This window comes from Gorilla gorilla, chromosome 6 (genome assembly GCF_029281585.2).
Source record: "Gorilla gorilla gorilla isolate KB3781 chromosome 6, NHGRI_mGorGor1-v2.1_pri, whole genome shotgun sequence".
Lineage (NCBI taxonomy): Eukaryota > Metazoa > Chordata > Mammalia > Primates > Hominidae > Gorilla > Gorilla gorilla.
The window spans coordinates 132,977,246-133,001,836 of NC_073230.2; the positions used below are offsets into that span (position 1 = coordinate 132,977,246).

The 24,591-nt window shown below is 36.8% G+C and overlaps 1 protein-coding gene across 4 annotated transcripts in view; it reads left to right on the forward strand.

Moving 5' to 3' along the window:
- The window catches only part of SPAM1 (sperm adhesion molecule 1), a 34,768-nt gene extending 33,698 nt beyond the window's left edge, over positions 1–1,070 (forward strand). For all 4 annotated transcript variants that reach the window (XM_004046144.3, XM_019030603.3, XM_055346658.1 and 1 more), the window contains exon 5: positions 506–1,070. In XM_004046144.3, coding sequence (XP_004046192.2) covers positions 506–991 — 486 coding nt within the window. In that variant the 3' untranslated portion in view covers positions 992–1,070. The remainder of the gene's footprint in view (positions 1–505) is intronic.
- Positions 1,071–24,591: the final 23,521 nt, after the last annotated feature.

Consider the following 24,591-nt stretch of genomic DNA (forward strand, 5'->3'; position numbering starts at 1 on the left):
GAGGTAGGCATCATAATTATCCTTATTTTCCAGATGATAAAGCTGAAGCATAATCAAGTTAATCAATTTGCCCAAAGTCACCCAGATAGGAAACTAAGACTTAGAAAGCTTAAGAAATTCCCAAGTTCCTACAGCTAGTCACCAATGGAACTGGGACTCCAATCAGGGCAAATGTCCTGGAGAACATACTCTAACACACTTTAACAGCTGTAGCATTCTATCCCCTGATTATGTTATGAATTACAGAGGATGAGCAAGGGTAAGGAATACTAAGCCTCAATTAGTCAATTATTCAGTGGAATGAAGTGGCATGTGAAACTTATAAGTCTTACAAAAAGCAGTTGGAATAATCTTGTTGGTTAAGGTAAAAAAGAAATTATCTTCTACTTCTTGCTACCTCTGGTTTTGCATTCTTCTGTAAAAAAATTGCTTAATACACTAAATTAATTCACATTTGAACTAACTTGTCCTTTGATATTCTGACTGTCTTATAATAATTTTACAGAAATCTTGCTTGCTCCTAGACAATTACATGGAGACTATACTGAATCCTTACATAATCAACGTCACACTAGCAGCCAAAATGTGTAGCCAAGTGCTTTGCCAGGAGCAAGGAGTGTGTATAAGGAAAGACTGGAATTCAAGTGACTATCTTCACCTCAACCCAGATAATTTTGCTATTCAACTTGAGAAAGGTGGAAAGTTCACAGTACGTGGAAAACCGACACTTGAAGACCTGGAGCAATTTTCTGAAAAATTTTATTGCAGCTGTTATAGCACCTTGAGTTGTAAGGAGAAAGCTGATATAAAAGACACTGATGCTGTTGATGTGTGTATTGCTGATGGTGTCTGTATAGATGCCTTTCTAAAACCTCCCATGGACACAGAAGAATCTCAAATCTTCTACAATGCTTCACCCTCCACACTATCTGCCACAATGTTAATTGTTAGTATTTTGTTTCTTATCATTTCTTCTGTAGCGCGTTTGTAATTGCGCACGTTAGCTGAAATGAACAATATGTCCATCTTAAAATGTGCTTTTTCGACTAATTAAATCTTTGAAAAGAACAGCTCTTGTTGAAAGATCATTTTTGGAAAGTTCTTTCTGAATAACTATACCTAGGAAATGACGATTTTCTTTGAACTTGACAAACACTGCTATATTGTATGAATTCTCAACCATGAGTTCAGGGATTTGTATTCCAGGAGTCAATAGCTTATGTAAATTCTGCAGTTTAGGGTACAGAAACTCATATTATCTGTTTCACTTGCAAAACTGCCAGGATTGTTTTAACACTATCATTCTGCACAAGATACTGACATTTTGATAAAATAAAACTTGATATAGAATGTTTAAGAACTCGAAAGTGAAAACCCTTTCAATACAAGCCGTCAATAACATGTAGAGTGCTTGGATATTTCTATTTCTCCTCTGTTCAGAATCAAGAGAGAGAGGGAGAAGGAAAAAGTTTGGGTGGAAAAGAAGAAAACAAAAGGAGGGAAGAGATAAGGGAAAAGAATTAGTATTTTTTGCTTTCTCTGGTGCCACTGAAGACTCTAATTTGCACAGGATCAAAAGGAATACTTTCAGTGTATACAATTAACCTTCGACTCTCTTTTAAAGCGCAGAGCAGTTGTACCTAAATTCCTTACCTAGTCTGACCTGTACAAATATTACTACCGCCTCCTTCCTTTCCCCATGCCCCCCTAGAAACAAAAAGAGATGAAGCCACATATTCCAAATCCATTCGGCTAGGTACTCTCAAATTATGGCACAAGTCATTAGGATCTTAATTTTTTTGAGGCATTACATTTTCCGTGGAAAAAAAAGGAAAATGTTTTACTTGTTACAGATCTCATTTCTTTTTGTTTAAGCTTTGTTTAATATCTGAAATGAGACTGAGCTCTAAAAAGCAATAAAAATAATTCTAATTATTATTATGCATTTTTTAAAAATTAAAAAAATTATTATAAATTTTTAAGGTTGAAGTTTTTAAAATTGAACCACTTGTATAGTCTTTTACATTATGTTAGCTTAAAATCTTTTTTATTTTTTTCTCTTTTAATTTTAGTTGACATGTACTAATTGTACATATTTGTGGGGTAGAGAGTGATATTTTGATACATGCATACAATGTGTAATGATCATGGTAATAAGGATAACCAGTACCTCAAACATTTCTTTGTGTTGGGAACATGTAAGATTCTTTCTTCTAGCTTTTTGAACATATGCAATGTTATTGCTAATTATAGTCACCCCCCAGTGCTACAGAACACTAGGATTTATTCCTCCCCTTTAGCTGTTTTGTAACCATTATCTGGCCTCTCCCTATCCTTCTCTCCTCCCATCCTTCCTACTCTCTAATAATCATAACAATAATTCCTCTCTCTGTGATTTCAATTTTTTTAGCTCTCACATATGAGTGAGAACATGAGATGCTTGTCTTTCTGTGCTTGCCTTATTTCCCATAAGATAATGGCCTCTAGTTCCATCCATGTTGCTGCAACAAACAAAACGACTCCATTTTTCTTATGACTCAGTAGTATTCCGTTGTGTATATATACCACATTTTTTTAATCCATTCATTGTTGATGGACATTTAGACTGACTCCATACCTTGGCCATTGTGAATAGTGCTGCAATAAACACGAGATGCAGATATCTCTTTGATATACTGATTTTTTTCCTTTGGATAAATAGTGGGATTGCTGTATCCTATGTGTATTAGTCCATTTTCACGCTGCTGATTAAGACATATCCAAGACTAGGTAATTTATAAAGGAAAAGAAGTTTAATGGACTCTTAGTTCCGCATGGCTGGGGAGGCCTCACAATCATGGTGAAAGGCGAAAGCCACTTCTTACATGGTAGCAGCAAGAGACAATGAGAGACAAGGGAAAGGACAAACCCCTTATGAAATCATCAGATCTTGAGAGACTTATTCACTACTACGAGAACAGTACGGGGGAAATCTGTCACCGTGATTCATTTATCTCCCACTGGATCCCTCCCACAACACGTGGGAATTATGGGAGCTACAAATCAAGATGAGATTTGAGTGGGCTCACAGCCAAAGCATATCACTATGGTAGTTCTATTTTTAGTTTTCTAAGAAACCTCCATACTGTTTTTCATAATGGCTGGACTAATTTACCTTCTCACTAAGAGTTCCCTTTTCCCACATCCTTGCCAGTGCTTGCTGTTTTTTGTCTTTTGATAACAGCAATTCTAACTGGGGTGAAGGATATCTTATTGTGGTTTTGATTTGCGTTTCCCTGGTGATTAGTAAAGATGAGTATTTTTTTCATAGACCCCTTGGTCACTTGTATGTTTTGACAGATGTCTACTTAGATCCTTCAGCAATTTTTTGATTAGGTTGTTTTTTGCTGTTGAATTGTTTGAGTTCCTTGCATATTTTATATATTAATCAATTGTCAGATGCATAGTTTCCAAATATTTTCTCCCATTCTACAGATTTTTGCTTTACTCTGTTCATTGCTTTTCCTTTGCCATGCAGAAGCTTTTTAGTTTGTTATAGTCCCATTTGCCTATTTTTGTTTCTGTTACCTGTACTTTTATAGTTTTACCCATAAAATCTTTGCCTTGACCAATGTCCTGAAGTGTTTTCTCAATATTTTCTTCCAGTAGTTTTATAGCTTCAGGTCTTAACATTTAAGTCTTTGATCAATTTTGAGTTGTAAAAATTTTTTTTATTCTATAAAGTCATTGCTGCTCATTATGAAATAATACTAAGTGGAAAACTAGAAGTTTCCTTCTGTCTTCCTTCTACGAGTGGCAACTTCTGGTTTCAGTCTTTTTGTACATAATTCTGTAAATTTGCTAATAATATGGAAGCAAATGTGTGTGTATATATACACAAATAACACATTGGGCTCTGGTGCCATAATTTTTGATAACTTGCTTTCCACATAGCAATATATTTTGGGTGTTTGTCCATATCAGTACATTTTTGTACTGACCACATCATGCCATGATACCACTATATGACAATTTTAAAGGAAAGTTCTTGTTAGTGAATATTTATTTTATGGAAACTTTTTCTCGACCAAAAATTTTATAGTTAATATCATGTACATATATACCTTGGCATACTTTTGCCAGAATGAAATGGAATTGCTGATGTGAAGGGTATATACATTTTAATTTAGATAGATATTGCAAAATTATCTTTCAAAAAATTTTGTTCCAATTAATGATCTCACTAATAGAGATGAACAACACTGGTCTTTATACAATTCTGCAGTCATTGTTCACATGATAGGTGAAAATGACATCTGTTTTAACTTGGTTTCTAATCAGTAATGTTGACTTTTTTTCATAGTTTATTATGGGTATCTTTTATTTTTTTTCAGAGTAAACTTTGTTTTCTCTTTTATACTTAAATTCGATTTTAGTAGACTGTTGCCATTTCTAAAATTTAAGATATGGCTTTTTAGATACCAATAGATGATAGTGTGAAAAGAGGAACAAAAGATTAGCATTAAAAAGGATATTTTTTATCTCTTTATATTTTATATGTAGCATTTGTCTATGATAATCATCATTATATTTTTAAAGTACATCAGTTACAAGGAATTACAAATTCATCTATCTGCTGACTCTCATTGCTTTTATAAGGGCATAAGGCTATACAAAGTTTTGGCAAATTACTTTTTTATAAGAAATATCATTTAAATAAAATTCAAAAGTTCATGAGCCCAATTCAAAAGTTTTTCACAGGAAGCCCAATTCTTGGTAGCAGGATATAGGGAGAAGAGCAAGCTAATCCCAGTTTAGCAATTTGTAAGCTGCTGACTTTGGGAAACTTACTTAACCTCTCTGAGTTTATTTCCTCAAATAGAAGGTCAATTGTTTAGAAGACTAGAGAAAGTAAACAAAAGTTAGCTAGTACAGTGCTTGTTATAAGAATGGTAGGTACTCAATACATAGCAATGATTATTTATTTGGAGAATGTATCTATTTTCCAAAATTTTTCCTCTATTAGATGATTTAAGGTTTATATATGAAATATAAAATTGACAATATTTTTATTTTATAAGACAGTATATTAAGTAAAATGTATTTATAACATCTTTAATTTGACTGAAAACTACAAATTATCTAATTTGAGCACTATGTGCCATTTTTAAAAAATACTATATTAGATGTACATGTCAATTATCAGAAAAATATTGGGACCTCCATGAAGGTCTTTATATTATCACTGATGCATTACATCTGTAATTAGACTCTATAAATGTTTAAAACATTATGCTAATATAACTTTGCTCATTTATTTCGTTTCTAATCATTTCAATACAGGATATATTTAATAATAAACCTCAAAGTAGTAGGCGGAATACATAATTTTTATTATGTATCACATGTCACTTCTTTTATTCTAATTTGCTAATCCTAGATAATAATATAAGGACAAGGATAAATATACAATTATGTAATTTTTAGACTATATCATTATAAATAATTTTATTTTTCTCTGCTAGGTTTTAAATTTTTGACTTTTTAAAAATTTTTAGTTTTTAAGAGACAAGGTATCTTGCCATTTGACTCTGTTGCTTAGACTGGGATGCACTAGCATGGTGATAGCTCATTGTAACCTTAAACTCCTGAGTTCAACTGATCCTCCCGCCTCAGCCTCCTTAGTAGCTGAAAGTGCAGGTGTGACCACAGGTGTGACCCACCACATGCGGCACTACTAGGTTTTAATTAAAGACTGGAGGTAAAGACATTTCTGGGTTTAATATACTGTGCTTATCACTTTGTAAAAGCAGGAAAAACCATTAAAACTGTAATATGTATTATACAAATGTTTTTGAGGGCTGAGCAGCCAAAAATAAATATATAATTTTTGTATCCTGTAGGAAACCTTATCCTTGAGTAGTTAGAGTTGATTTTAGTGGCAAATACTTTTAGTGATGTTCTGTTTCCACATGATGCTGACAATTAGTCTGACTGAAATTGTTAATCACCACTTCACAATTCTTCATAAATAAGAAGAGCTTCTGTTTATTATACAACAATCATATGCTTTACATACAACTTCTCATTTAATTATTTTTTTCCAGTTGAAATAACTACACCTTAGATAAGTGACTTGCCCTGGGTCATACAGCTAATAAGTCCTAGAGGCTGAAAGAAGATCGGAGTGGGTGGCTTTGACTCCCAAGCCTGTGTATTCCACCATTATACAATACTGCTCCTGCAAGGATGTGAAGTCAAGTAACATTATAACACAAGGGAACTAGTTCCTATTCCTTTTCACTCCAGGCTTCAGAATAGCTTCTGACCATGGATATCCATCCATCATGAAGAATTTTTCTTTTGTTGCAATCACTTTTGGCATTTTCGTCATGAAATCTTTGCCCTTGCCTATGCCCTGAATGGTATTGTCTAGATTTTCTTCTAGGGTTTTTATAGTTTTGGGTTTTACATGTAAGTCTTTAATTCATCTTAAGTTAATTTTTGTATAAAGTATAAGGAAGGGGGTCCAGTTTCAATTTTCTGCATATGGCTACCCAGTTCTCCCGTACCATTTATGAAATAGGGAATCCTTTCCCCGTTGCTAATTTTTGTCAGGTTTGTTGAAGATCAGATGGTTGCAGATGCGTGGTCTTATTTCTGAGTTCTCTATTCTGTTCCATTGATCTATGTGTTTATTTTGTACCAGTACAATGCTATTTTGGTTACTGTAGCCATGTTGTATAGTTTGAAATCAGATAGGGTATTGCCTCCAGCTTCGCTCTTTTTGTTTAGGATTGTCTCGCCTGTTTGAGCTCTTTTTCCATTCCTTGTGAATTTTAAAATAGTTTTTTCTAATTCTGTGACAAATGTCAATGATAGTTTAATGGGAATAACATTGCATCTATAAATTACTTTGGGCGATATGGCCATTTTAACAATATTGACAAATGTGATCTAATTAAACTAAAGAGCTTCTGAACAGCAAAAGAAACTATCATCAAAGGAACAACCTAGCAGAATGGGAGAAAATTTTTGTAATCTGACCATCTGACAAAGATCTAATATCCATAGTCTACAAGGAACTTACACAAATACACAAGAAAAAAACAAACAACCCCATTAAGAAGTGGGAAAAGGATATGAACAGATATTTCTTGAAAGAAGACATTCATGTGGCCAACAAACAAATGAAAAAAAGCTCAACATCACTGATCGTTAGAGAAAAGAAAATCAAAACCACAAAGAGATACCATCTCACACCAGTCAGAATGGCAATATTTAAAAAGTCAAGAAACAACAGATGCTGGTGAGGTTGCAGAGAAAAAGGAACACGTTTACACTGTTGGGGAGTGTGCAAATTAGTTCAACCACTGCGAAAGACAATGTGGCTATTCCTCAAAGATCTAGAAACAGAAATAATATTTGACCCAGCAATCCCATTACTGGGTATATATCCAAAGGAATATAAATCATTCTATTATAAAGACACATGCACATGTACGTTCATTGCAGCCTTATTCACAATAGCAAAGACGTAATCAACCTAAATGCCTATCAATGATAGACTAGATAAAGAAAATGTGGTACATATACACCATGGAATACTATGAAGCTATAAAAAGGAATGAGATTATGTCCTTTGCAGGGACATGGATGGAGCTGGAAGCTGTTATCCTCAGCAAACTAACACAGTAACAGAAAACCAAACACCACATGTTCTTCTTACAAATGGGAACTGAACAATGAGAACACATGGACACACTGGGAAAAACAACACACACTGGGGCCTGTATAGGGGGAGAGCATTAAGAATAGCTAATGGATGCTGGACTTAATACCCAGGTGATGGATTGATCTGTGCAGCAAACGACCATGGCACACATCTACCTATGTAACAAACCTGCACATCCTGCACATATACCCTGGAACTTAAAGGTTGAAGCAAAAAAAATACAATTTTTTTCTGAGTGCTATATCGTAGGGAATAGGTTATCAAGGGCCGTCTGTTAATTATTTATATACTTTCAATATGGCTTTTATGGATTAAAGGAGACACTGGCAATTGAGAAAAGAGGAAGCTTAGGTTATTAGAAGTTTGCATCACTTTAGAATTTCCTGGGCCTCGTTTATAACATACAATAATGGCAGCAGGCGGCAGTAAGATAATGGCATCAAGTCCCCTGTGCTTCTTCAACAGTAACATTTCTGTGTCCTTGAAGCCTTTTTGTTTCAGCAAACAGAAATAATAGCTAGTCACAGTGCTAGTCACAGTACGTATCCTGAAGGAAATCAGTCAGCTTATATTTCAGATAAATCTGGTATTACAATGCTAAAAACACTATATGCATAATGTTGCTGTTTTGTGATTGTCTGCAAGTTCTTCTGTGTCCTTGAAAGATAATTTTAAAAATGTACTTATAAAACTGATTTAAACTTTTTTTCTACAAGTAAATTAATTTTGTGGTTATTTTGTCAGTGAGGGAAATGGTAGGGTAGGAAATTAAGTGATTATATATTTCCTGTGATTGTTTTATGTATTCTTAGTAGGTATGCTGATAATTTTAAAAAGTAGACTCCAATATAGTATTTGTGAAACAGCATGGTGTATGTGCATGTGTGTGTGCATGTGTGCACATGTGTGGGTGTATGCATGTGTGTGTGAGAGAGATGGGGAGAGTGTGAGAGCCTCTGGAGACTGCTAAAATGCAAGAAGGAAGGGGGATGTGGTGGAAGATGGGAGTTGGGGCTGGAAAGGAGGTGTCAGATATGAAGTATCTTCTGGGTGATGTTAGTGAAACAGCAGTTAATCCTTTAGCCTGGATTGAAATGGTCAGATTTGTATTTTAAATCTGCAGAGAAAGTACATTGTGGAGAAATTGGGTCTTTGAGTGTGGAGGCAGGAAAACTAGTTAGAAGGCTATTGCCATTATCTAGGCCAGGGAGGATAAAGTCTTGAATTAGGAAAGTATTAGGGATAGAGAGAAAAGGATAGAATTAGAAATCAATACTTGGATGATTGGATGTGGGAGGGTCAAGGGAAAGCAAGGAACCTAATTTTTTGCAGGGCAGATAAGCCCCAAAACTGGGGCTTAGCCTAGGAAGGTTCTTGGCTTTGCTCAGGAAAGAATTCAAGAGTGACCCAGAGGCAGAAGAAAACAGCTTTACTGAGGTGGCAGTGTTAGAGCTTCATGACTGCTGCTGCAGAGCAGGGCTTGAGAGTAGCTGCTGAGGGGCAGTTCTGCAGTCATATATACACCCACTTATAATTATATGCAAACTGAGAGCAGGTTATTCAGAAATTTCTAGAAAAGGGGTGGTAACTTCTGAGCTATTGGCATGGAAAGAGAAGGCAACTTCCAGGTGTTGCCATGGCAATTGAAAACTGTCATGACGCTGGCAGGCGTGTCTTATGGAGAATTGCTTTTGGTGCCTCTTTCATGTTTCAGCCAATCTTCAATCTGGTCTGGAGTAAAGTCTTGCCTCCTAACCTCAATCTGACACCAAGTTTCTTGTTAGGACAATGTCATCGAGTCCTGAGAAAGGAGCACAAGTGGAGAAGCAGGTTTGGGGGATTAGGTTTTGAGCATGTTGTATTTGAGGTGCCTGTAGGGTATCTTGACAATTTTTTTTTTTCAAAGCCATGTGATTTCAAAGCTCAAGAAAAAGATAAGGGCAGTGTCTTTAACAATGGATAATAATAGAGAGAGATAGTATGTCTAATAGTTTGAAAATATGGTTTCTAGAGCCAGACTACCTGAGTTTGACTTCTAGGCCCATCATTCATTGGCTGTGTAAGCTTGAGCAGATTACATAACTTGTCCGTGCCTTTGTTTCCTCATCTGTGTGAGAATGAAATGAATTGATATGTGTAAGCTCTTTGATCAGTACTTGGTACATAGTAAGCACCATATGCTAGTATTGTTGTTATTTTTATTTCAGCTCATATTTTTTGATTACTTGCTCTGGGCCAGGCCTGTGTTAAGAAATTATAGGCATTTTCTCATTTAATCTCCATAATACCCTGTGATGGTGACACTGTTATTATCTGAAGAAACTGAGACCTCACTCTGACCAACTTTCCCAAAGTAAACCACTAGAAAACAAAGGCTAGGGTCAAGACACAAACCAAGGTTGGAGTGCCCATTTTTAAAATGGGATTATTTGGTTTTTTACTGTTGAGTTGTTTGAGTTCCTTATATATTCTGGATATTAGTCCCTAGTCAGATGAACTGTTTACAAATATTTTCTCTCACTCAGCAGGTTATCTCTTCACTCTGTTGGTTGTTGACTTTGCTGTACAGAAGCCTTTCATTTAACATAGTCCCATTTGTCTATTTTTGGTTTTGTTGCTTGTGCTTTTGAGGTCTTAGCCATAAATTCTGTACCCAGGCCAATGTAGTGAAGCATTTCCCCTATGTTTTATGCTAGTATTTTTATAGTTTGGGGTCTTATGTTTGAGTCTTTAATATATCTTGAGTTGATTTTTGTATATGTTGAGAGATAGGGGTACATTCTCGTTCTTCTGCATATGGATATCCAGTTCTCCCAGCACCATTTATTGAAAAGGGTGTCTTTTCCCCAATATATGTTCTTGGCACCTTTGTCAAAAATCAGTTGGCCATAGAAACATGGATTTATTTCTGGGTTCTCTGTCCTGTTTTGTTGGTCTATGTGTCTGTTTTTATACCAATACCATGCTCTCTCTTTTGGTTACTATAACCTTGTAGTATATTTTGAAGTCGGGTAGTGTGATGCCTCCAGCTTTGTTCCTTTTGCTCAGGATTGTTTTGGCTATTTGGGCTCTTTTTTTTTTTTTTGACTCACCCACATTTTAAGATTTTTTCTTCTACTTATGTGAAAAATGACATTGGTATTTTGATAGGGATTGCATCAAATCTATAGATTGTTTTGGATAGTATATCTAATAGCTTTGATGTACGGTGAAGGCACTGAAAACTTGGAATCTCCGAGCTAGCTCTGTATTTTAAGAGAGGTTTCTCTTTTTCCTAGAGTGGTGGTCATAGGAATTAATAAATTATATCTTCTTCTATGCCCCAGCTTAGTGTTTCCTTAAGTCCTTTAGTCCGGGTTCACTTTCTTTACATGGAGTCTCCTGGTATTTATTCTGTATATCTCCATTAGCTTGCTAGTGACGCTATAACAAAGTGCCACAGACTAGGTGGCTTAAACAACAGAAATTAATTTTCTTATGGTTTTCTCACAGTGGAGGCTGGAAGTCTGGGATCAAGGTATTAGCAGAATTGGTTTCTTCTGAGAGTCATGAGGGAAAAATGTGTTTCAGGTCTCTTCCCTTGGCTTATAGGTGACTATCTTCTCCTTGTGTCTTCCATATGTTTCTGTCCGTGACCTTGTTTCTTCCCCTTATAAGGACACCAGTCATGTTGGATTGGAGAATACTCTAAAGACCTCATTTTCACTTAATTACCTCTTAAAGATCCTGTCTTCAAATAAGGTCACATTCTAAGATACTAGAGTTTAAGGCTGGGCGCAGTGGCTAATGCTTGTTACCCCAGAGTTTGGGAGGACAAGACAGGAGGATTGCTCAAGACCAGGAGTTTAAGGCCAGCCTGGACAACACAGTGAGATCCCATCTCTACAAATAATAATAATAATAATAATTATTATTATTATTATAGTAAGGCACTAGGGTTTAAGAACTTCAACATATGAATTTTGAAAGGACACAGTTCAGTCCATAACAAAATCAGTACCCTTAGAATGTTTATTTTAATTAATAAAGACTTTAACTTTGATGAATCCAGTATATGAATGCATGCATTACAAGTAAAGAAACATATTCTATTCCATAATTTTGTGGTAGCAAACAAAGGAAATACATTTTTGTTCTACATCCTCCCAGTCTGGTATTCCTTTTCCAATTCATAAGATATTAAATAAAGAGGTTTTCTTCCTTCACTTTATAAGGAATACAGTTTTGAACTCAGTTTTAAAATTAAAATCCATATATGTTTCTGTTTACTCAGCTAACTCTGTCTCATGATCAATATCCTTTAGGAAATGAAAAAACCATGACTATCATCACCAACATCCTTGGGTATTAAGTGCAGTCACTCTCCTAGATGCTGTGGGGAGAAGGCAAGTTACAAAGATAGACCTTCCCTCAAGATAATCAGATTTTCATGGTATTATCCTTAACCTTTTTGACATCATGGAGGCTTTGGGAATCTGATGAAGCCTATCAATTTTCTTCCAGAAGATATTTATATAAGATGATAAGAAAAATTATGTACATAGCTTATTTTATTGCATTGGATCAAAATGCCATTTATAAAGAATTATGCCTTTTCCATCAATTTTAGCATGGAAAAATAATTTCAGGCAATATGCTTAAAAATTGGGGGAAGACAAAAGAAATCCATATCGTGTAAATAAAAATAAATTTTGGTTTTGCTCAAAAATAAATTTCAATGGGAAAGCATCTCTTCCTTATCTTTTTTTTTCTTCTTCTTTTTTTTGGAGATGGAGTTTCACTCTTGTTGACCAGGCTGGAGTGCAATGGCATGATCTTGGCTCACTGCAACCTCTGTCTCCTAGATTCAAGCGATTCTCCTGCCTTAGCCCCCCAAGTAGCTGGGATTAGGGGCGTGCACCACCACGCCCAGCTAATTTTTGTATTTTTAGTAGATATGGGGCTTCACCATGTTGTCCAGGCTGGTCCTGAACTCCTGACCTTAAGTGATCCACCCGCCTCGGCCTCCCTAAGTGCTGGGATTACAGGTATGAGCCACCACACCCAGCCTGTTCCTTATTTTGAATGAAATCTGAAATTGGAGAATGGTTTTTGACATGGCAGTATGTTCACTTTCCTGTAGACTTTCTGTTTTGATGGTAACATTCTAAAAAGCTGTGCTCACAACAGCATGTTGTAGCAAATAGAATCAGTTCAAGCTCACAGATGAGACAATGGGCTTGTGACAAGGGAACAACAAAATATTTCAAGACTTATCATTGGCTTCACATCACTGAGTTTCATCTTCAGCAAGGGGAGGTTGTTGATGTCAGCAAAGTAAGGATTAAGAGCCCATGTTTCAATTTAAGGGTTGTCTGAGCAGAAGTACTTTAAAAAGAGTTATGCTGAGGGTTGTCTGCATATTTCTATATCACGGATTTGTTAAAAAAAAGTTCATATTCTGCTTTCATTTTCTGTGAAAACATATTCAAAAGGCAATGATTCGAGGTCCTAGCATTAGTTGACACTTTGCTATAGACAAGCAGGACCATAGAAAGCAGTGAGTCAGATCACACTGCATAAAGACACTTCGTCCTCTAAAACTGTGAAACTCCAAGATGTGCTACTCTGCACCACAGGTATTCTGTTTGTTCACAAAGTGTCCAGTGGGGCTTATATGTAACAGAAACTTATCAACATTCCAAAGATGTTGATGGATTTTAAATTTCAGAAAGGACTTGCTAAATAGGAAATCATCTTTGAAGGCATCAGCTGGCTGCATAAAGAATCTTCTAATTCCTTCATCACATGTCTCAAAATACTAATTTTAAAAAGTCAATCATCATGGAATTATTTTATTTTGTTTATTTTTTGAGATAGGGTCTCAATCTTTACCCAGGCTGGAGTGTAGTGGCATGATCTCGGCTCACTTCAACCTCTGCCTCCTGAGCTCAAAGGATCTTCCCACCTCAGCCTATGTGGAGGAGCTGAGACCACAGGCACGTGCCACCATACCCAGGTAACTCTTTGTATGTTTGGTAGAGATATGTTGCCCAGGCTCGTCTTGAACTCCTAACCTCAAGTGACCCTTGTGCTTCGGCCTCCCAAAGTATCGTGATTACAGAAGTGAGCCACCATGCTTGGCCGATAATTTCATTTTATATAAGCACTACTTTTACCTGCTTCTTCTGCTTCAAACCATGCACTAAATTATTTCTCGGGTACATGGCTTTTACCAATTACCTTGTTTCTATTTTGACAGTATGCTGCTGCCTAGTGTCAAGTCAGATCAAATTTTGGCAAAGTTTTGCCTTTTCAACTCCAGCCTTCCCTTCTTAAAACAGATCTATGCTAATATATTTTTGGAACAAAAAGTATGAGATGCCACTTCAGCATTTTTGGCTTAATGCTCTTCCCATTAGCAAGAGTGTTGTCATAAACAAAGCACATGGGCTTTGGTATTCCATCACACATAGTAGAAAGAAAAGCCAAAGGATATTTGATATTTTTTGTTAGGTTTTTTTTTTGTGTGTGACATTTTTATAACTTAAGCCAGTTCTAAAGTAAAGATAGATGCTCATCATCATCATCGCAGGACACAGATTCACTAATTCCTACTAGTGGGAAGCTGTTATGACATATCATGACAACACTGATGAGTATACAGTGCTTGTCTACAGGAGCAGCCCATAATAGACATGAAAATAATGTGTACAGCAAGATGATTTGGGTAAATAAAATAAAAATCACTGCTGCATATCCGTGTGCATTTCTGTTTGTGAGTGTATGTGTGCATCAGGTACATATCCACATGCCTGATTCACAGACCTCCCTTTGATGCCCTTCCGCAGACATCAGGCTAAGATCCCTGCTGTAAAGGAGTGGACAGCCCCTTCAACTGAACCCCAAATTCAATGTGATGACAAAGATCCATGTGAGCCCAATGAAAGGAGAAACCCCCTTTCCTGGTGGCCTTAGAAAAGGCTTCACAAGGACCCAGTAGATAACACTTGAGCTGCAGCTTCAAGGTTGAGTAGAAGTTTATTAAGTCGAGAAGAGGAGAAAGGATATTCCAGGCAGAAACTAAAAAGGGAGATGTCATAATCTGGGAAATGTCGGGGAGTGTGGGTGACACTAAGAAACTAAAGAGTTATGTGAGAAATGTTTAGCTATCGAGACAGAGCTAACTGCTCAGGCTTGAATTTTAACTCTACTATTTATTTCTTTGATCCTGGACAAATTATTTAATCTCTTTTTGCCTCTGTTTTCTCATTTTTAATATGGGAGAGCAGTCGGGGTCAACATGTGCTAGGCATCTTTTGTTTGCCCACGTAAGATTACTTTAATCCCTCCTTGCCACGCTAAATACATGAATGCCCTCTAAATATGGATACAGCCACTCCCTCTTTGTTAAGGGTGAGTAACAATAACAATAATAGTAGTAATTCTAGCAGATGAAATATAAGGAACCTCTACTTTATGTCAAGTATTCTAATAAGTGCTTTGCATGTACCCTCACATTTGTTCCTCATAATACTTGAGATAGAAGCTGTCATTATGTCCATGATGAGGAAATTGAGGCTTAGATATGCTAAGTGACATAGCCACGATGACACAGATAGCAGTAAGAGAGTTGGGACTGAAATCAGATTTTTTCCTCTCTGCTGTGTTTTAAATTTCCCCTGGTGACTGATTTTCAATTGTATTCAGTGAACTTCATGCTCTGCCCCTCAGGTTGATGCCTCCCGTGTATGATCTGCTCGCATCCCATTGGCTTCTTTCCATGAAGCTGCTTCTCAGATCATCCTGCCCTGCTGGCTGCACACACCTCAGTCTGAGTGCAAGTAATACACGCCTCCACTTGACTTGGAATTGAGGAAACAGCTTCAGCTAGAGCCCAGGGGTGTAGGACCCTGCTTGTCTGGGAGAAGGAATTTGAGGGACTAGTGAGTTATTGTCAGGCCTGAGTAAAATACTTTTGGCCATTAAAAATAATGGCCAAAACCACAGTAACTTTTGCACCAACTGAGTAGTACCCCTGATATGTCTGTGTGGCATGAAAGTGTATTGTAACTGCCTTGAGTTTCACTTGTATGATCAGGAAACGAAACACAGAGAGGAGAGAAAGAAAAAGAACACCAAATAATAAAACAAATTCTTTTAAAAGACGCTTATAGCGTCGGGGCATGGTTCTTTTCTGGGGTCCATACAAACACGTGCTGTTCCTTTTCTGAGGAATTCTGTCAGGCTACAACCAATGGAGGAGCCTGTTCCGCCTGGGGGAAATGACTGCAGCTGGATCGAGCTTGATTTATCTGTTGTTTATATTTTTGAATTTCCTCCTTCATATCTTTTCCTGTAAAATTATCCATCTGGCTTAAGGTTATAGAAAGGGAGTGTTGATTTCTGCCATTTTTATTTATTTAGGTTGATTCTGTGAAGTAGCATGGTAGAGTAAATTGGGACAGAGCAGAAAATGGGGCTTGCCCACCACTCCACTACTCTCAGGAAGATTAGGGCTAAGGATGCTATTGTCCACAGCCCTGTAAATCCCCTGGACTCCTTTCTGATTCTGATTCTAAAACACTGTCTGAGGCTTCCTGCCACAGTGGTGGCAGAACTATCTTCCTGCTTAAGATAGTTATGTTGAAAGTCACACAGATGGACTTTCTGGGTGGCATCATCTGCTTTTTTTAGTATCCCTCACCCACATTTTGATTATACTATATATTCTGAGCTAGATTGTTGTCACTTCAAAGGCATATTTGTAGATATAAATTAGCAAGGGATTTCATTCAGCCAAGTAACAGAAGAGACACTTTGGCCTGAAACCTTTCTCCAAGATTACTTTCTTTACCATAAAAAAGTATTACTACATACTCTTGCATATAGTAACCATTGGGTCTCCCACATGAAAGCCTCTAAATGAGGAAATCAGAATAAAGAAAATATTTATATCTGAATCACTTTGAACACAAAAAGAGGTGCTATACAAACGGATACTTGCATTAGGGTTGCATTTGAATTGATGGCTGGTCACACTGAAGTTTCATTTTAGTCCATTCCTACCTTGAGGAAGTTGCACCTAAAACCCAGACATGTTTATAAGGAACCTGTGCAGCCAGGCTGTCAAGAACTTAAGCTTCCTAAGAACCAAGCAAGTTCTCAAAATACCTCAGGAGCTTTTAATTAGTCCTCACAACTCTCCCATGAAGTAGGACATTTTTTATCTGCCTCCAAGCAAGTGGTAAAACATCTATTTGACTTAAGGTCACAGAGAGAGAGGGGGAGTGCCAGAGAAGACCAAAACAAGAACTGAGCTTGATGTGAAGCCGAGCCCTGTTAGCTCAACAAAGTCAAGGAGATGAGCACAGGGGACTTGGCAGTGCAGTCGGTGTTTTTCAGTGATGATAATACAGTTCAGCAGACAAGGATGCTAAATGTATGCCTTGTGCCTTTCCTTAGAATGAAGAGGCTCAGATAATGGGGTGGGATGAGGATGGGCCAGTGTAGGTGAAGAGGAAAAAGCAGAGATCAAAAGCCATGTGTCAAGATAAGCAGCAGGTAGAGAGAGAGACTGAGGTTGAATGTAGAAGTGATGAGGATGGGGAGAGTGGGATAGAAAAATCCATCAGAAATAGATCTAGAAAGATGGAGGAGGAGATTTGATTGGCCTAGGAGTCAAGGTAGGAAGGTCGAAGTGGGTAGGTATGTGGCTTAAGATCATACAGACTATGATGCTTAGAGACTACCATGCCAAGGATAAGAGTGGGAAGTTATTCCCCAAAGACTTGGACTCACATTCTTTCCCTGATGTAGATGTGATCTATCCCTCATGAAGGTTTTACTATTTTGTCTGTAGAAATATTTGCTGGCTTTCTTGGGGGTATAATGGAGTTTATAATTCTCAGTGTGGAGAAACTATAGAAAGATTCTATCTTCAGCCTACAAAAACTACCAGGTTACCCCTTCTCAAATCTGATTTAATTCTCTAGTGCCAATTTGATCTTCTCTTTAGTTGTGTCTAGATCTTGCTTGTGAAATCCTTTCCATTCTACCTGTGTTCTCCTCATTCTAACCATCATTCCCAGAGCTGTCCATGACTGACTGACTTGCTTCTACTCCCTAAGTCTTCCTTCCCCTCTTGTCCTTGGAGCATCTACCTTGAAGTGCTTTTCTCCTCCTTCTCTGTCTTTTATCTTAAACTCCAGTCCCAATATTGTATTGCCTTTGTGTGTGAAACGTTAAATGAGTTTCCCGCTTCTTCATATGGAAACCAGGTCAACCACCATCTTGCTTGTTGCCAATGGATTTGGTATCTGGGGTATGTGGGGATGGAAGAAGTGGATACGCTCCCAAACCATTCTTTATTACACTCTCCCCACTAGTATTATAAAACAGCTGCAACAAGTCTCACATCTCTAGGAAGATTATTTACAGTGTGACCACATAGCAAAAGTTTTCAATTCCTTTTTGAGTTAAGATAATAATAACAGTAACAACAATAACAAAAAAACCAGCTAATCTTTATTAAACATTTACCAAGCCCCAGACATTGTTCTAAATGTTGCGCATACAGTCATGAGTCACTCAACAACAGGAATACATTTTGAGAAATGCATCATTAGGAGATTTTGTCATGGTGTGAACATCATAGGATGTGCTTACACAAACCTAGATGGTATGTATATTTGCTTTTACTTATTTAGAGACAAGGTCTTGCTATGTCACCCAGGTTGGTGTGCAGTGGCACAATCATAGCTCACTGAAGTGTTGAACTCCTGGGCTCAAGCGATCCTCCTGCCTTAGCCTCCCAAGTAGCTAGGAATACAGGTGTGTGCCACCACTCCTGGCTAATTGTTCTTTACTTTTTTGTAGAGACAGGGACTTGCTCTTTTGCCCAGACAGGTCTTAAACTCCTGGCCTCAAGGGATTTTTTGCCTCCACCTTCCAAAGCTGTAAGATTACAGGTATGAGCCTTTGCACCCAGCTCATATTTGTATTTACATGTTTTTTTAATATAAAAAAACCAAATGTTCCAACGCCACTTCTGAATATCAGTCTTTTCCGCACCTTGGTCTGCAATGCCAATATCCAGTGCCATATATCAGGTTTCTATATATGCTCCATTATAATTTTATGGAACCTTCTTGTATATGCAGTCTTTCATTGACTGAAATGCAGTGGTGTGACATATGAATATGTTTAACTTATTTAATCCTCACAACCATCCTATGTGGTTGGTACTATTATCAGCTGCAATTTAAAGATGAGGAAACCAGGCCTAGAGCGCATTAAGTAACTTGTCCATAATGGCTAAAATACAAAATGATGGTGAAAGTATAGAACAACCAGAACTCTCACACTCTGTTGGTGGGAATTTAAAATGCTACCGCCACTTTAGAAACCTGACAGTTTCTTTTGAAGTTAAACATATATTTACCATACAATCCAGCCTTTCCACTCCTAGGCATTTACCGAGGAAAAAGTCAAAAAACATGTTCCCACAAAGACTTGTTGTGAATGTTCATATTAATTTATGTTATGTTATGCTTTATGCATAACAGCAAACAACTCTAAACAACCCAGGTGTCCCTTAACTGATGAATGTATAAGCAAGTTGTGGTACATCCATACAAGGGAATACTCTTCAGCCAATAAGAAAGAACAAACTTCTGATACATATAATAATATGGGTAAATATCCAAAGCATTATGTCAATCAAAGGAAGGCAGACACAAAAAATTATGGAATATGGGATTGTATTTATATGAAATTCTAGAAAAGACATATCTCTAGTGACAGAAAGTAGATGAGTGGTTTCCAGGTGCTGGGAGTCAGGAGGGGAAATTGACTATAGAGGGTAAGAAGGAGCTGTTTTGTTTCTTAATTGTGGTGATGGTCACACAGCCATACACATTTAACAAAACTCATTGAATTATACATTTAGAATGGATGAATTTTATTACATATAAAATAAAACTTAATAAATCTGCTTTTAAGGAGAAAAATAATGCACAACTCACTTAAAACATAAATCTAACTGTTCTAGTTCCAGAGATGGAACCAACATGCTCTCAGACTCTAGGCAAATCACCTCAATATTTATGGCAACAATTTTCTTCTCTAACATGAGATTGCTAATAAAAGTCTAACACATGTAATTATTGTAAGGACAAGTTAAGATAATGAATAATAGATGAGAAAATAAGTTAAGAATGAAAGAATGTCACTTTCTGGAATAGGACCTCAAGGTCTCCCAGAAAGTCCCTCTCCTCTACCCTATTCTGTCATGAGGAGGCTCTGCTCAAGCTAAAGCAGCCCTTTGGTAGCTATCACATGATACTGGAAAAGTGACCACGCCAACTCAAATTAACGCTTTCTATTTTAAGATGTGTTTATGGAAACTCCTAAGTCCATCCAATGAAGATATATATCAAAATGAAGCAATATGAGAAGAAGAGATAGAGACATACCTAATTCTAAATTGTTAAACTTATTCTTGCAGTATAACTAGCTAGCATGGTTTGTGGAATCAGACAGATGTAGATTTAAGATCTGGATGCACGCTTCTGAGCTGTGAACCCATCTCTAAGATTTTTTCATCTGTAAAATCAGGAAATTGTGATGAAGTTTACATGAGATAAAGCATAAGGGAACTTAGTGTGATGCCTTGCATAGAAGAAGTATTTCATAATAATAATGATAAATTACTAATTACTGAATTTATTATTATTACTGGGAATATTGCAACTGATAATTTCCAATTTAGTTTATGTATAACTTCTGCTTTATCATTGCTAAGAATTTTTTCAAATCAAATTTCCTGTGTCTAGCTTGCTATTCTCATTTGATAAACAATAGGTGTTTTAAGATTAAAGATGTGTTTATTCTAGGATTAGTAGGATACCTGGAAATTACTATTGACTATTATTAGATAAGATACTCATTCTCCTTAGGCCTCAGTCTCCAGAGGGTAGAAAAAGTTGCAACCCGCCTTCTAAATATTGATAAGGATGTCATCCATATTTAGGAAGCTGCTAACCATATTCTAACCCCTGAGAAAATTACTCCACAGGAGGAACAGTCTTGATGACAGATGTGTTTCTTTCTCAGTGATCATTTCTAATTTGATAATTTATTAGTCGATCTCCTCTTTGGTCTGAGATCAATAGAGCATTTCCACAAAGCTAGGTTCCTTGTAGGCTTCCTGGAGCCCTGATGTCCTGGTCCTCCTTCTATTCCCATACTTTTTCTCCCCACATAGTTGATGGCAACTCCTCTGATTGCTCAGGCCTGAGTCCTTGAAGTCACTCCTGACATCTCTCTGACACCACATGTTCAATTTATCAGAAGTCCTGTTGGCTCTGCCTTCAAATATGTCCAGAATCTGACCACTTCTCACCACCTCCACTGCTGCTAAGCTAGTGTGAGTCACTATGCTCTCTGGCCTGGCTGACTGCCACAGCCTCCAACCTAGTCTCCATGCCTGTAGTACTTCTATTTTGAAGATTTTTGCTTTCTTTCTTTGTCTGTCAAAATCAAATAGATATAGTAGTGCTATTTTGGTCTATTCAGGCTGCTCTAACAACATACCATAAATTGGGATAGCTTTTAAACAACAGAAATTTATGTCTCAGTTTTGGAGGCTGGGAAGTCCAAGACCAAGGTGCTTTGAGATTTGGGTGGGGACACAACCCAACCATATCACTATGCTATTCTGGAGAGGGTCCTCTTTTGGTTCATAGACAGCACCTTCTAGTTGTGTCCTCACATGGAAGAAGGGGGCAAGGCAGCTCTCTGGGAGCTCTTTTATAAAGACATTCATTCTGTTCATGAGAGAAGTGCCCCAAAAGCCCACTTTCACCTTAGGGATTAGGATTTCAACATATGAATTTTGCGAGGACAGAAATACATAGACCATAGCAAGTATGTATTCTCTAGAAAAATGAGATTAAAAGGTTCCATAGTCTGTTAAACATATGAACTACTGAATTTTTTATCCTTATGATCAGAGAAAACTACAGAATGTAATTTCTATTGAAAGACTAATATTAGAGAATTAACCAGGAAAAAAGCAACTCTGAAGAAAATTTGCAATTCATCAAATTGCTCCAGATTAATTTATGTTATAGAAGCAAACTAAATAAAAATAAGAATGATAGGCCAGGTGCAGTGGCTCATACCTGCAATACCAGCACTTTGGGAGGCCAAGGTAGGAGGATCACTTAAGCCCAGAAGTTTGAGACTAGCCTGGGCAACATGGCAAGACTCAAACTTTAGAAAAAATAAAAAAAATTGGCCGGGTATGGTGGCACACACTTGTCATTCCAGCTACTCAGGAGGCTGAGGTGGGAGGATCACTTGAGCCTGGGAGGTCAAGGTTGCAGTGATCCATGATTGCACCACTGCACTCCAGCCTGGGTGACAGAATGAGACCCTATCTCAAAAAAGAAAAATAATAATAATAAATTTAAAAAATTAAAATTACCACCTGATAAACTTATTAATTACTTCAAAATAAAACAAATTTTATCTAGAATAAGATTAATATACTAATAAATATCCTCTGTAACCAGAAATGTGTAGAGTCACCTTCAGTAATTGTTTTAGCTAAAATTTATTGATTATTTTGGATCATTTCCAGTTCACAACTCTATTAATTCACAATTAGTTCTATAATTCATGATTATTACTATAATGTTTTTATTTTATTCTTTTTATAACAATAGTCTTATTGAAGTATAGCATACATAAAGTATACAGATTACACATCTGCAGTTTCAAGCATTTTTACATTGAAATCTTTTTGTATTCTTTCCCAGTTACCACCCTCCCCATCAAAGGTAATTACTGTCTGACTTCTATTACCCTAGATTTTTTGTTTTATAAATTTATATAAACAAAATCATAATAGTATACACCCTTTTGTGCCTGCCTTTCCCCCTTCGACATTATTTTTGTGAGGTTCATTCATGCTGTTTTGATGGTAGTTTGTTCATCTTCATTGCTGTTTAATATTTGGTTGCATACAAATACACACACACACACACACACACACACACACACACACACACACACACACATATATGATTTATATAATAAACCACTCCTAGGTTATACCTAAGAGAAATGTATAGAATGTGCACCAAAGAAGAGGTTCAAGAATGCCCATAGCAACACTAGTCCAACTTAAATGTCTAGTCAACATTTTCTCCCATTCTGGCAGCTTGACTTTTTATCTCTTAACAGTCTATGTTAAAGAACAAAAGTTCTGCCATATGCAGTGGTACATGGTTGTATCCCAGTTACTTGGGGTCTAAGGCAGGAGGATCACTTAAGGCCAGGAGTTTAAGAACAGCCTAGGCAACATAGGAAGATCCCCCTCTTTTTTCCTAAAAAGAAAGGAAGACAAGTTCTTAATGTCAGTGTTGCCTGATTTAACAGCGTTTTTCTGTAAGACTAGTATATTTATGTCCTGCTTAAGAAATCTTTGTTTAAACCAAAGCCATTAATACTATCTAGGGGATAACTATGTGTATTAGTCCATTTTCATGTTTCTGGTAAAGACATACCTGAGACTGGGCAATTTACAAAAGAAAGAGATTTAATGGATTTACAGTTCCACGTGGCTGAGGAGGCCTCACAATCATGGTGGAAGGCAAGGAGGAGCAAGTCATGACTTACATGGCTGGCAGCAAGCAAAGAGAGAGAGAGAGCTTATGCAGGGAAACTCCTCCTTATAAAACCATCAGATCTCATTGTGACTTATTCACTACCACAAGAACAGCACAGGAAAGACCTGCCCCCATGACTCAATTACCTCCCACCAGGTCCCTTCCACAAAACATGGGAATTCAAGATGAGATTTGGGTGGGGACACAGCCAAACCATATCACTATGCTATTCTCAAGAAGACTTATTGTTTTACCTCTCATGTTTACACCTGGAATACACCTAGAATTTTTTTTTATTATGGAAGATAGGGTCAAAATTAATTTATTTTCCTATATAGATATCCAATTTAACCAGTGCCACTTACTGATAAGACCATTGTTCTTCAGTATCATCTTAATCAACTGGTTTTAAATAACACTAACCACAGGAAGTAAAAGCTGAGAAAAATGTTCTTTTTCATCACTTATACTGTATCTTTTTGCTTATGTAAGTGTCTGAAATCTATGGTAAAAGATTTCTCTAAAGTTTTTATTTTCTGCTAACGCAGACTAACCAGTCTTAAATTTTAATGATTCTTAAACCAAGGTGACAGCAAGGTCTGACTATGGTCTTGAGAAAGTGACTTTTATTGATTTTTGTTTTGCTTTTGTTTCTTTTTGAATAATTGTCAAGAAATAAAATGGATAAATGCTTAGGGTCAAATATTTTTCCCAAGATAAAGCATATTTTTGTTGAAAAAATCTGGACTTCTATATAAAGAAAAAAGAAGCAGCCTAGTCACTGAAATGTAGTTAGCATCATATATCTGGAAGATATGTAAGTTTCATAAATTATTGAAATAATGTAAACATTTTTAAAAGTGTTGACTTCTCAGGTTCATGGAAATTGTACACTCTGCTTAGATGTCAAGAAATGTAACATAATGTGAAGAACACTGGACTTAGAGCCATGCTCCTGGGTTCCTCTTCCTGCTCTGCCACTAAACAGCTTTGCAACTCTTCTTCATTTTCTTCTTTTTTACAATTAACTGGGCCAGATCGGTAGTCCTGAATTCTTTTCCTGCTATGACTATGTCACACATGGTTCATCGTGCAGCCTACCCCTATGTGCTGGCATGGATCACAGTCTGACCCCTATTTATTAGTTTCATTTCCAGCTTTACCTCCGCCTCAAGGAAGCTTTCCTGAAAGCACAAAAATAAAAGGCTCCTAGGTAGCAAT